This window comes from Salmo salar, chromosome ssa01, assembly GCF_905237065.1.
Source record: "Salmo salar chromosome ssa01, Ssal_v3.1, whole genome shotgun sequence".
Taxonomy (NCBI): Eukaryota; Metazoa; Chordata; class Actinopteri; order Salmoniformes; family Salmonidae; genus Salmo; species Salmo salar.
In genome coordinates, this window is record NC_059442.1 from 6124331 (window position 1) to 6137795 (window position 13465).

The following is a 13465-nucleotide window of genomic DNA, read 5'->3' on the forward strand; positions in this document are numbered from 1 at the left end:
CCTTCACCCACTTTGAAGAGCCAATGGCAAGGCGCGTCTGTCGTACGTAAAGGGTTAAAGTTCAGACGGCCGGAAACATGTTGGCAACGTGAAAACAGTAAACTAACAGACAGGTGAACGCAAGGTAAGTTAATTATCAGCTGGTTTTAACAAATACGTCAACGAATTAAATCTCACACGTCTTGATTGCTTAGGACTTTTAGTGTTTTAAAAGCAAGTTTTCTTTGTGTCTTGTGTGGTGTTGCGTAGTCTACGTTTATTGGTAACTGTCTGCAGTTATTAGGTGATGTCTCCTAACAAACAGTTTATCTAGGATTTAATTTAGCTCCTCTGTCTGGATCAAAAGCAACGTTATTCAGTGTTTAGACATCTAAATTAGTGTGTCGCTGGTAACATTTTTGACACGCATTTTAAAAATCCCTTCAATCTTACATTAGAGGACATCCCTCAACATATCTTCAGGTCAGAAAGACATTACACGGTATGACGCTGCTGTCGCAGTAATATAATGCTATGTAATGTCTTTCAGACCTGAAGATATGAGGCTACTGTCCAAGGCACTACAGACCGTTCTCTCCTCGAAGAAAACTTTGTCACTTGAGGGCAGCAGACCGTTCTGGGGATGGCTCAATGCTGTCTTCAACAAGTGAGTGATACAATCATCAGTATCTAATATTAGACTTTAGCTAACAGAATACATTACATTTTTATCAGACACTCTTATCCAGAGTGATAGATTAGTACTGTACTATATAGTATACTCTGTGGACCACAATACAGCTGAGGTAGTAATGACTATTCTTTATGTATTAGTAGTAATTATATTCTTGTCACCAGAGTAGACTATGAGCGTATCAAGGCTGTGGGTCCAGACCGTGCTGCTGCAGAGTGGCTGACGAGGTGCGGTGCCAAGGTGAGGTTCCAGGGGTTCGACCGCTGGCAACACGACTACAACGGCCTGCCCACCGGCCCTCTGGGACAATACAAGATCCAGGGCATCGACGCCACAGACTCTTGCATCATGTACAAAGGCTTCGATCACCTGGGTACGTTTTCCTATGCAGACTTACAATCTCCGAAACCTTTTCGGTGTCTCACTAGCCTCGACGGTGAGGTGAAACCCTGTGGCAGAGGTCTCACTATTCTCAGAACCAGATATCGCGACTACGCTGGCCATCTACTCAATTTGTTTAGTCTGACACAAGACACTGTTCTAGTGACTGACTAAATACAAATCAATTTATTAAGACAGTCTTCTATTATCAATTATTCACTTTTAATTTAAGCATTGCATGCCCTCGGGGGGGCGAGGGGAGAATAGAATGCTGTCACTGTATTTTTAACCAGAGAAATATTTCAGTTCCATTTAATGTTCAGCTAATCCTATATAATCCGACCCCTGGGCGTGTTAGGAGAAAGTGAGAGGTGAGGGTGAAAGTTAGTGTCTTCCAGACTGTTTACCTGATGAGTGACGCAGGAGAGCAGGATGTTTTACACTAGAAAGAGAGACTGAGAACACTGTCTGTCACCCTGCCCGGCCTGGTCTGGCATGCTTAGCACTGGGTTCAGAGAAACCGCTACAGAGCCCTCAATAGCCTGGTCGCAAATCTATTTGTTCTATTGCAACATCCTGTGATTTGGTGTCATGACAATTTTTTTTTTATTTTTTATTTTTTATTTAACTAGGCAAGTCTGTTAAGAACAAATTCTTATTTTCAATGACGGTCTAGGAACAGTGGGTTAACTGCCTTGTTCAGGAGGAAAACGACAGATTTTTACCTTGTCAGCTCGGGGATTCGATCTAGCAACCTTTCGGTTACTGGCCCGACACTCTAACCACTAGGCTATCCTGCCTCCCCAAAATGACCATAAGAGTTGGCAATATAACGCAATCAGCTATGGGACCGAGCTGCTCAAATTTAGAAGTATGTTGAATTCAATGTTTCCCCCTCTAGATGGACTACAGCATGTCGAAGAGCTCAAACTCAACAAGAGTATGTACATAGAGGATGCCTGCTTAGAGAGAATAAGCACCATAGAGAACCTACAGGCCAGCCTGTACAAGATGGAGGTGGTCTCCTGTGGGAATGTGACTGACAAGGGTCTCATCGCCCTGCATAAACTCAGGTGGGTCTGCTACTGTGCCTGGGAACATCATTATGGAAGTGTGGCTGAACTAGAGGCCAACCAGTAACATATAAAATCTGTGGATATTGATCCCCTGAAGTGGAGGCTGTTTTCATGTTGACGTTCTGGCACAAGGCTTTTCTCATGACCGGTCTCCATGATGAATTGACTATATTAGTGTTTATATTTGGTGTTTATATTTAGTTTGACTATCTCCCAGGAGTCTAGAACATCTGTACCTCAGCGATCTGCCAGGAGTGGTAGAGAAGGAGAAGACCGTGGAGAGACTCCAGACAGCTCTACCTGGGCTGGACATAGAGCTGGATCTGGACTGACTGAGGATGAACCACAACCACAGAGGAACAGTCTGGCACAGTGGGTAGTGCCTTGATGACCAGGAAGATGCACGTTGTTTTGCAGCAGCACATTGTAGCATATCGTAAAGTGTTTTGCAATGAAAAATTTGAATTGCCGTTTTAGTCAAGATTTTTCTTCCTGTTTGGTTTGTAGTGAATACGACCTTGGTCCCAGATCTGTTGGTGTTGTCTTGCCATGGCCTCCTATGGCCAGTACTCTATGGCCTACTCCTATGGTCATTGGCATGACCATAGGCGTTGGCAAGACGGCACAAACAGATCTGGGACCAGCCTAGTGGGACACGGGACAAATGAGATTACTATGGCAACATGTTCTCAAGTGGACTTTGTTGGTATTGTCTCCCCTAATGTTTAAATATGACTCCATTAAAAAAAAATTAAAAAAAAAAAAATAAAGTACAAAGACTGTAACAAGGCTGAGGATTTCATTGAATTGATTCATTAGTTTATAAATTATTCATTTAATTTGGTGTTCGTAACATGTCCAAGAGTAGACGCCTATAGAAGTCCTTAGCTCCGGTGTTCTGACAGTAATGATTAATCAAATACACTGCTAAGGTTACATTTCAAATGTCTTATGGCTCTATTCAATCCGTAAGGTGGAATTACAGTGGGATTTAAATTCGAAAGGTAATGTTCCCGTGTTAGCGGCGACTGCATACACCGTAAGCACTTCCGACGTCGGCTCCATTAGAAATTACCTTTATACTGAACAAAAAATATAAACGCAACACTTTCTGAGTTACAGTTCATATAAGGAAATCGGTCAATTGAAATGCATTAATTAGGCCCTAATCTATGGATTAAACATGACTGGTCAGATACCTTTTATAAAAAAAAATAAAGGCGTTGGATCAGAACTAGTCAGTATCTGGTGTGACCATCTGCCTCATGCAGCACAACATCTCCTTCACATAGAGTTGATCAGGCTGTTGGTTGTGGCCTGTGGAATGTTGTTCCACTGTGTGAAGTTGCTGGATATTGGCGGGAACTGGAACACGCTGTCGTGCACGTCTGTCCAGGGCATCCCAAACATGCTCAATGGATGTCATGTTTGAGTATGCAGGCCATGGAAGTTTTCAGCCTCCAGGAATTGTGTACAGATCCTTGTGACACATAGCCGTGCATTATCATGCTGAAACAGATGGGGGCGGATGAATGGCACAACAATGGGCCTCAGGCTCTTGTCACGCTATCTCTGTGTATTCACATTGCAATTTTGTTCGTAGCTTATGCCTGTGTAGGTTCCGTCCCTCTCTTCGCCCGAACCAGGGACCCTTGCACACAACAACCCATCGCAACGCAAACAACCACTTCAGGTCTCAGAGCGAGTGACGTCACCAATTGACACGCTAACTAACTAGCGGTTACACCTGCCCCATAACCTCACCGCCACCATGGGGCGCTGCTAAATTCTCTAAAACGACAGTAGCATGCCACTTGCACACTCCCTCAAAACGTAACTTCTGTGGCGACAAATCTTTAGTGGCCTTTTGTTCTCCCCAGCACAAGGTGCACCATATCTTGGCAAAGGAGAAATGCAAACAAATTTGTGCATACGGAACATTTCTGGGATCTTTTATTTCAGCTCATGAAACATGGGACCAACACTTTACATGTATATTTTTGTTCAGAGATCTAGCCTGAATAGAACCCTTACTGTATTTAATCCACTGTCATATTGCTTATTAACAATTTCTGTCCAATAAAATAAAGCCGAGCTGACCTTTCACCTTCCTTCTGGCTTCTCTTTACAAATGACTCAAACCTACTGAGACAATATTTTAACAAAATGCAAATCAATTCACTACCAAAAAATGTCAACTGTCTCGCTCATTATTTAAAAAAACACAAATAACATTTGGCAGGCAGTAGGCTATGGTGCTCCCTCTGTTCCACACAAGTATCTGGCTGTGTTCCCAGGTTGACTACATCGCACAATATCTGGATAGGTATTTTACATATCAGATCAACCACATATGTTATAGCAATCTGGTGCCCGACCGGCACAGTCGATGACGGGACAACATGCAACGTAGTCTGCCTGGAAGACAACCTCAATCTACCAGCTGAGCACTAGGCTGCTCCTTGTCATTATATAGATATACAAAATACACCTTCAATAGAGGCAACACCACATAATAAAATTGTCTTTCAGTAGAAAAAAAAAAAAGGTGACATAGTGCATAGAATGACATCACAAGACGCAAGGACTTCTCCCTGTGATTCACTTCCTGAGCTGACCAGAATATCGCCGTGTTCACATGCTAGTCGGAACTAGGAAACTCAGAAATGTCCCACTTGCTGATTCGTTGTATAACTACAACCAGTTAGCAAGTCGGAAATGTCAGTTTCCTAGTTCTAACTAGCACAGTGAACACGGTGTATGTTGATGAATGGACCATTCAAATCCAAAATGGTGGATTTAGATGTTAGGGAAGTGGTAAGTTGAATTTCTGATCCAAAATGGTGGATTTAGATGTTAGGGAAGTGGTAAGTTGAATTTCTGATCCAAAATGGTGGATTTAGATGTTAGGGAAGTGGTAAGTTGAATTTCTGATCCAAAATGGTGGATTTAGATGTTAGGGAAGTGGTAAGTTGAATTTCTGATCCAAAATGGTGGATTTAGATGTTAGGGAAGTGGTAAGTTGAATTTCTGATCCAAAATGGTGGATTTAGATGTTAGGGAAGTGGTAGTTAAATTTCCTCAGGTTGGTATAGTACTTCTTGTTGTCCAGAGCTGGGAAGATACTGCTGCTGGTAAGCTGAGGCAAATACTAGAGAGAGGAAAGGAAACGAGAGTGTTAATGCAGTTGGAAGAGCGACACTATATCATCTCATAGGCAAGAATTTAAATAGTGGAAGAGAATACATAAATGACAGGATGTACTGCATCGTGTAAACACCTTCAATTGTTTGTACAGCATTTTGCCATCTCTGACAGCTGGTCCCAATTTGCATGGAGCTTCCACCATATTGCTTCCAAGTTCCACCTTACAGATCTACAAACATTGAAGGGTTAGAGCCAAGAGGAAAGGGGGTAGGGAGTGAATTGGGACCAGCTGTTTAACGTGAAGAAACACACTGACCCCAGGTGGGAGGTGTTTGCGGGGCAGGAGGCGTGACCTCTTCTTGGTGGAGCGGTCATGTTCCCGGCCGGTGCTCTCGCTCTCCTCCCGTTGGCTGTCGAAGTACGGGTGCTCCAGAAGCTGCTCACAGGTCAGCCGCTCCGACGGGTCCATACGCAGGCAGCCCTGGGGTCAGGGGGAAAAGGTCATTTAGGGAATGAATATTTGCTAATAAAACATCAGAGACCATTCATTTCATAAGAGAACCAGATATTTTTACCACACAAATTGCCAGCAGGTGAATGGCTAGACAGGCTTACCTTCATCAGACTCAGTGCTTGATATGACAGGTTGGGGTATTTCAGTTCCAGAGTTTCCTATTGGATGATAAATGATGCCTTATTGTGTATAATTGTTTAATCCTTTTGATAATATCCGCAGTGTTCTGAGGCAGCGAGTAAGCATTTCATTGCACAGTTTACACTCCGCTGTATACTATGTATATATCAAATAAACGTTGATTTGATTGATATACAGCAGGGATCATCAACTAGATTCAGCCGATAGGATGGTCAGAGGGCAGGAACATGACTGCATATTGACCACAGGAAGCTCAAATGGGGCCGTCAGTAGGGAACCCTGAAATACCGTACACTCCTCAAGATTTTTTAAACTGATTTGTTTAACGTTTTGGTAGATGAATCATCATTATGTTTGTTCTCACCATTTCCTGAGGCTCTGGGATGCACACTCCACTGAAGAACTGGTTCTTACTGAATACCTGCTGGTGGCGAGGGATCAGGTCTCCTGCAGACAGACAGACAGACAGACAGAGTGAGAGGATACAGACAGACAGACAGACAAACAGACAGACAAAGCTCTTACTTCTCTCCTCTACCTAACACACTGTAACAGGTGAACGTAATGTGACAGTGACGACAGCCTTGTATTTTACATTACATTTGACATTGTTGGTCATATGGGAGGTGCTCAGGCAGAGGAGCTCATGTTTACCTTCCTTTTCCTGACCTAACTGGTGAAACAACTTGTATTATACACTGCTCAAAAAAATAAAGGGAACACTTAAACAACACAATGTAACTCCAAGTCAATCACACTTCTGTGAAGTCAAACTGTCCACTTAGGAAGCAACACTGATTGACAATACATTTCACATGCTGTTGTGCAAATGGAATAGACAACAGGTGAAAATTATAGGCAATTAGCAAGACAATAAAGGAGTGGTTCGGCAGGTGGTGACCACAGACAACTTCTCAGTTCCAATGCTTCCTGGCTGATGTTTTGGTCACTTTTGAATGCTGGCGGTGCTTTCACTCTAGTGGTAGCATGAGACGGAGTCTACAACCCACACAAGTGGCTCAGGTAGTGCAGCTCATCCAGGATGGCACATCAATGCGAGCTGTGGCAAGAAGGTTTGCTGTGTCTGTCAGCGTAGTGTCCAGAGCATGGAGGCGCTACCAGGAGACAGGCCAGTACATCAGGAGACGTGGAGGAGGCCGTAGGAGGGCAACAACCCAGCAGCAGGACCGCTACCTCCGCCTTTGTGCAAGGAGGGGCAGGAGGAGCACTGCCAGAGCCCTGGAAAATGACCTCCAGCAGGCCACAAATGTGCATGTGTCTGCTCAAACGGTCAGAAACAGACTCCATGAGGGTGGTATGAGGGCCCGACATCCACAGGTGGGGGTTGTGCTTACAGCCCAACACCGTGCAGGACGTTTGGCATTTGCCAGAGAACACCAAGATTGGCAAATTCGCCACTGGCGCCCTGTGCTCTTCACAGATGAAAGCAGGTTCACACTGAGCACATGTGACAGACGTGACAGAGTCTGGAGACGCCGTGAAGAATGTTCTGCTGCCTGCAACATCCTCCAGCATGACCAGTTTGGCGGTGGGTCAGTCATGGTGTGGGGTGGCATTTCTTTGGGGGGCCGCACAGCCCTCCATGTGCTCGCCAGAGGTAGCCTGACTGCCATTAGGTACCGAGATGAGATCCTCAGACCCCTTGTGAGACCATATGCTGGTGCGTTTGGCCCTGGGTTCCTCCTAATGCAAGACAATGCTAGACCTCATGTGGCTGGAGTGTGTCAGCAGTTCCTGCAAGAGGAAGGCATTGATGCTATGGACTGGCCCGCCCGTTCCCCAGACCTGAATCCAATCGAGCACATCTGGGACATCATGTCTCGCTCCATCCACCAACGAGGAGATCCCTCAGGAGACCATCCGCCACCTCATCAGGAGCATGCCCAGGCGTTGTAGGGAGGTCATACAGGCACGTGGAGGCCACACACACTACTGAGCCTCATTTTGACTTGTTTTAAGGACATTACATCAAAGTTGGATCAGCCTGTAGTGTGGTTTTCCACTTTCATTTTGAGTGTGACTCCAAATCCAGACCTCCATGGGTTGATAAATTGGATTTCCATTGATTATTTTTGTGTGATTTTGTTGTCAGCACATTCAACTATGTAAAGAAAAAAGTATTTAATAAGATTATTTCATTCATTCAGGTCTAGGATGTGTTATTTTAGTGTTCCCTTTATTTTTTTGAGCAGTATATATTATTATTATTATATACTGGTATTATATATTATATACTGGTTTTATATACTGGTATGTGAAAATGTACACTTGTCCTTTCTGGACGTACTTCAATAGAAATATGTTATAACACGTCACTAACTGTTATAACACATCACTAACTGTTATAACACATCCCTAACTGTTATAACACACCCCTAACTGTTATAACACATCCCTAATGTCTTAAACAGCACCCTATTTCCAGGCTCTGGTCAACAGTAGTGCACCATGAAGGGAATAGGGTGCCAACAGTAGTGCACTATGAAGGGAATAGGGTGCCAACAGTAGTGCACCATGAAGGGAATAGGGTGCCAACAGTAGTGCACTATGAAGGGAATAGGGTGCCAACAGTAGTGCACTATGAAGGGAATAGGGTGCCAACAGTAGTGCACTACGAAGGGAATAGGGTGCCAACAGTCGTGCACTATTAAGGGAATAGGGTGCCAACAGTAGTGCACTATGAAGGGAATAGGGTGCCAACAGTAGTGCACTATGAAGGGAATAGGGTGCCAACAGTAGTGCACTATGAAGAGAATAGGGTGCCAACAGTAGTGCACTATGAAGGGAATAGGGTGCCAACAGTAGTGCACTATGAAGGGAATAGGGTGCCAACAGTCGTGCACTATGAAGGGAATAGGGTGCCAACAGTAGTGCACTATGAAGGGAATAGGGTGCCAACAGTCGTGCACTATGAAGGGAATAGGGTGCCAACAGTCGTGCACTATGAAGGGTATAGGGTGCCAACAGTAGTGCACTACGAAGGGAATAGGGTGCCAACAGTAGTGCACTATGAAGGGAATAGGGTGCCAACAGTAGTGCACTACGAAGGGAATAGGGTGCCAACAGTCGTGCACTATGAAGGGAATAGGGTGCCATTTGGGACACCCTAGCTATATTAATCCCACGTACCCAGTGTCTTCCTGATGAGGTAGAGCTGGTCCATATCTGACTTGCCGGGCCAGAGGGGGATGCCAGAGAGCAGCTCAGAGAAGACACAGCCCAGCGCCCAGACATCAACAGGGGCCCCATACTGAGTATCACCCACTAGCAGCTCAGGGGCCCGGTACCATCGAGTTGCCACATAGTCTGTGTAGTAGTCACATGGACCGGCTGCAGGGACAGATCGATACACATCTCTGTTTAGGAACAAGACTTAAAGCCTGTGGGTATAATGCATTTAATATAATATGGTTGTAATGCATTGTAAGACTTTTTATAAGCAGGCTTTACACAACACAGACAGATAGTTAGAATATAATGCTATAGGATAGAACAGAACACAATAAATATAACTTCATATTTTTGCTGTCTTGTGTTATTTCCCCCCAAAATACATACGAATCTGGAAGCTGTTAGATACAAGACTCTGTTTAGGAGGGAAGAATTGATAAGAAATGGAACTAGTGTTGATTTCAATGGCAGAAAGTTAAGACAGTGGTATTACAACAGGACTCCACCAGGTGGCAGTAGACCTACAGAAGCAGTACAGAAACATGACTATTCTGCTCAGGGAAGGAGCCTCATAATGACGGTGTACCAAATAGAACTATATTCCCTACATAGTGCACTACATTTGACCAGAACCATATGGATCATAGTAAACATGTATAGCACTTCATAGTGAATAGGATGCCATTTGGGACATGACAAAAAAAAACTAACTTACTGAGGATCCTGGCGAATCCGAAGTCACAGAGCTTAATGACCTGCTGTTTAGTGATGAGGATATTCTCGGGCTTCACGTCTCTGTGGATGCACTGCAGGAGACAGAGCCAATAACCAAAACGTTAAGTCGTTTAACAGTGCCAGCCAGGGCGGACCATTCATTCAACCACAGCTGATCATGTGGTGGTCTTGTACGGTTGTTTATCTATACATGAGAAGAGGACAAACAGCCTGGTTCGCCAGATCTGTTTGTGCCGTCTTGCCAACTCCTATGGTCATTGTCAAGCAAATCATTAACAAGACAACACAAACAGACCTGGGACCAGGCTATGTCACACTGTTACGATGTGACAAGGCAGCACAAACAGATCTGGTACTTTGCCAGGCTAGAGAAGACGGTACTTTGCCAGGCTAGAGAAGACGGTACTTTGCCAGGCTAGAGAAGACGGTACTTTGCCAGGCTAGAGAAGACGGTACTTTGCCAGGCTAGAGAAGACATGCAGCAGATCAGGCGGGTGTATTCACTAGGAACCAAACAGAAGCAAACGGGCCAAAAGTGGTTAGGGAACTACCTGAATTCGTCCAATGAGAAACAGTTGTTTTTCTTATTTTTTTTTTTTTTTTCCTGTTGCAAAACGTTTTGCTACCGTGTGCAATAATAAACTACACCCCATATCCGGACTTTAGCTGTGCAGCTTGACTGTTAAAGAGGCCCCGTGGCGGTTTGTTGTATCTCAGTGAAAGATTAACGGTTGGTCGGCCAGGAGACTGGAATGCTAGTAAAACAGAGGTCTGGGTAGAGGAAGGACGGAGAAAGACCAGGGAAAACCACTCACGTTCTGTTTATGACAGAAGTTGACAGCCTGGAGTGTCTGCCAGGTGATGCTCTTTACCAGATGTTCTGGAACACTGGAAGTTCAGATGAGACAACCAAATAATACAGATATACTTTTTACATTATAGATTTCATTTAATTACAATTATAATATAGATTTAATGACAATTACAATAATTTTCGGGACTATGTATGTAATTCTATGACCAGTAAACCCAAATGTAATCTGAGGGAAATATGTGTATCTAATATGGTCATACATTTGGCAGGAGGTTAGGAAGTGCAGCTCAGTTTCCACCTCATTTTGTGGGCAGTGAGCACATAGCCTGTCTTCTCTTGAGAGCCAGGTCTGCCTACAGCGGCCTTTCTCAATAGCAAGGCTATGCTCACTGAGTCTGTACATAGTCAAAGCTTTCCTTAAGTTTGGGTCAGTCACAGTGGTCAGGTATTTTGCCACTGTGTTCTCTCTGTTTATGGCAAAATTGCATTCTAGTTTGCTCTGATGTTTTGTTAATTCTTTCCAATGTATCAAGTAATTATCTTTTTGTTTTCTCATGATTTGGTTGGGTCTAATTGTGTTGCTGTCCCAGAACCAGCTAGGCTGAGGGGACTCTTCTCCAGGTTCATCTCTCTGTAGGTGAGGGCTCTGAGGGGACTCTTCTCCAGGTTCATCTCTCTGTAGGTGAGGGCTCTGAGGGGACTCTTCTCCAGGTTCATCTCTCTGTAGGTGAGGGCTCTGAGGGGACTCTTCTCTAGGTTCATCTCTCTGTAGGTGATGGCTTTGTTATGGAAAGTTTGGGAATCGCTTCCTTTTAGGTGGTTGTAAAATTGAACGTCTCTTTCCTGGATTTTGATAATTAGCGGGTATTGGCCTAATTCTGCTCTGCATGCATTATTTGGTGTTTTCCATTGTACACAGAGGATATTTTTGCAGAATTCTGCATGCAGAGTCTCAATTTGGTGTTTGTCCCATTTTGTGAATTCTTGGTTGGTGAGCGGACCCCAGACCTCACAACCATAAAGGGCAATGGGTTCTATAACTGATTCAAGTATTTTCATCCAGATCCTATTTGGGATGTCAAATGTTATGTTCCTTTTGATGACATAGAAGGCACATCTTGCCTTGTCTCTCAGATCGTTCACAGCGTGGTGGAAGTTACCTGTGGCGCTGATGTTTAGGCCAAGGTATGTATAGTTTTTTGTGTTTTCTAGGGCAACGGTGTCTAGATGGAATTTGTATTTGTGGTCCTGGCGACTGGAACTTTTTTGGAACACCATTATTTTTGTCTTACTGAGATTTACTGTCAGTGCCCAGGTCTGACAGAATCTGTGCAGAAGATCTAGGTGCTGCTGTAGGCCCTCCTTGGTTGGGGACAGAGGCACCAGATCATCAGCAAACAGTAGACATTTGAGTTCAGATTCTAGTAGGGTGAGGCCGGGTGCTGCAGACTGTTCTAGTGCCCTCGCCAATTCATTGATATATATGTTGAAGAGGGTGGGGCTTAAGCTGCATCCCTGTCTCACCACCCGGCCCTGTGGGAAGTGTGTATCCCTCCCTCCCTCCCTCTCTTTCTCCCCCTCTCTTATTGTAAACTGTAGTGCAGAAGCCCATCCATCAGTGTTGCCATGGAGATGGCTAAATCCAGCCTTACAACTGGTGATTTAATAGCCATGGATGCATCCTAAATGGTTCCCTATATAGTGCACTACTTTTGACTGGAACCAATAGGGCTCAGGTCAAAAGTAGTGCACTATATAGGGAATAGGGTGCCACTTGGGACATAAACAAGCTCCACCCCCCCCCTTCCTGGGGCTGAGCCCCCCCATGAAACCCTTACTAACCCCCCATGGGAGTGAGGCAGGCACCAGATAGCTACAAACCCTCTATTAACTGTCTGTCTGTCTGTCTGTCTGTCTGTCTGCCTCAGTGTTCCTACAACTCCACCTCCCTCCCTGTCAGCCAACACAGCATTCTGGGACTGCATCGCTGTAAACATTCCGCAACGAGCAGGTCAGTCTCCGTGGTAACAGCCAAACACTGTGGCTATCAGCAGGGGAGACACTATATACAGGTCATAGATAAATAGCAGGGGAGACACTATAAGGGGCGGCAGGTAGCCTAGTGGTTAGGGCGTTGGGCCAGTAACCGAAAGGTTGCTAGATCGAATACCCGAGCTGACAAGGTAAAAATCTGTCATTCTGCCCCTGAACAAGGCAGTTAACCCACTATTCCTAGGCCGTCATTTTAAATAAGAATTTGTTCTTAACTGACGTGCCTAGTTAAATAAAAAATATATACAGGTCATAGATAAACATCAGGGAGACAGATAAACAATCTATAGAATATATCAGTGTGTGAGACAGAGAGAGACTGTGTGTGTAGAGAGCCAGTACTCACCCTCTGGGGTATCGGTCCAGCTCGTTGAGGACGGTGTGATCACAGTACTCAAACACCAGGTGTAGTTTACGTTTACGCCTGAACACCTCAATCAGGTTCACCAGGTTGGAGTGCTTTAGTTGCTGCTCGGATAACACACACACACACACACACACACACACACACACACACACACACACACACACACACACACACCTTGAAGTCGGAAGTTTACATACACCTTACGCCAAATACATTTAAACTCCGTTTTTCCCAATTCCTGACATTTAATCCTAGTTAAAATTCCCTGTCTTAGGTCAGTTAGGATCACCACTTTATTTTAAGAATGTGAAATGTCAGAATAATAGTGGAGAGAATGATTTATTTCAGATTTTATTTCTTTCATCACATTCCC

The 13465-nt window shown here is 44.5% G+C and overlaps 2 protein-coding genes across 7 annotated transcripts in view; one reads left to right on the forward strand and one right to left on the reverse strand.

Annotated features, from left to right (window-relative positions):
* On the forward strand, positions 1 to 4241 carry dmac2l (distal membrane arm assembly component 2 like). 5 transcript variants are annotated; one of them, XM_014195060.2, is made up of 5 exons: positions 1 to 124; positions 530 to 646; positions 838 to 1046; positions 1956 to 2127; positions 2348 to 4241. In XM_014195060.2, exons 2-5 carry the CDS (start codon positions 540 to 542, stop codon positions 2460 to 2462), a joined length of 603 nt encoding a protein of 200 aa, XP_014050535.1. In that variant the 5' UTR covers positions 1 to 124; positions 530 to 539; the 3' UTR covers positions 2463 to 4241. The 5 variants fall into 5 exon arrangements, with proteins under 5 accessions (XP_014050535.1, XP_014050620.1, XP_045565217.1 ...); XM_014195145.2 differs by having other exon boundaries at positions 843 to 1046; XM_045709261.1 differs by lacking the exon at positions 1 to 124 and adding an exon at positions 238 to 262.
* Positions 4069 to 13465, reverse strand: part of cdkl1 (cyclin dependent kinase like 1 (CDC2 related kinase)) — a 24631-nt gene continuing 15234 nt past the window's right edge. The window contains exons 3-11 of one of the 2 annotated variants that reach the window (XM_014194945.2): positions 13072 to 13193; positions 10675 to 10747; positions 9840 to 9930; positions 9083 to 9283; positions 6297 to 6379; positions 5893 to 5949; positions 5594 to 5758; positions 5411 to 5506; positions 4069 to 5281 (exon numbers count right to left, since the gene is read on the reverse strand). In XM_014194945.2, the coding sequence (XP_014050420.1) occupies positions 5180 to 5281; positions 5411 to 5506; positions 5594 to 5758; positions 5893 to 5949; positions 6297 to 6379; positions 9083 to 9283; positions 9840 to 9930; positions 10675 to 10747; positions 13072 to 13193 (990 nt within the window). In that variant the 3' untranslated portion in view covers positions 4069 to 5179. The remainder of the gene's footprint in view (positions 5282 to 5410; positions 5507 to 5593; positions 5759 to 5892; positions 5950 to 6296; positions 6380 to 9082; positions 9284 to 9839; positions 9931 to 10674; positions 10748 to 13071; positions 13194 to 13465) is intronic. The other variant, XM_045709183.1, reaches the window with a different exon arrangement.

Excerpts from the sequence above, each read along its gene's own strand:
- dmac2l (XM_014195060.2), top strand. The coding sequence starts at position 540 with ATGAGGCTACTGTCCAAGGCACTACAGACCGTTCTCTCCTCGAAGAAA. Across the intron at positions 647-837 it reads CTCAATGCTGTCTTCAACAA|AGTAGACTATGAGCGTATCA; the intron begins GTGAGTGATACA and ends TCTTGTCACCAG. Across the intron at positions 2,128-2,347 it reads ATCGCCCTGCATAAACTCAG|GAGTCTAGAACATCTGTACC; the intron begins GTGGGTCTGCTA and ends ACTATCTCCCAG.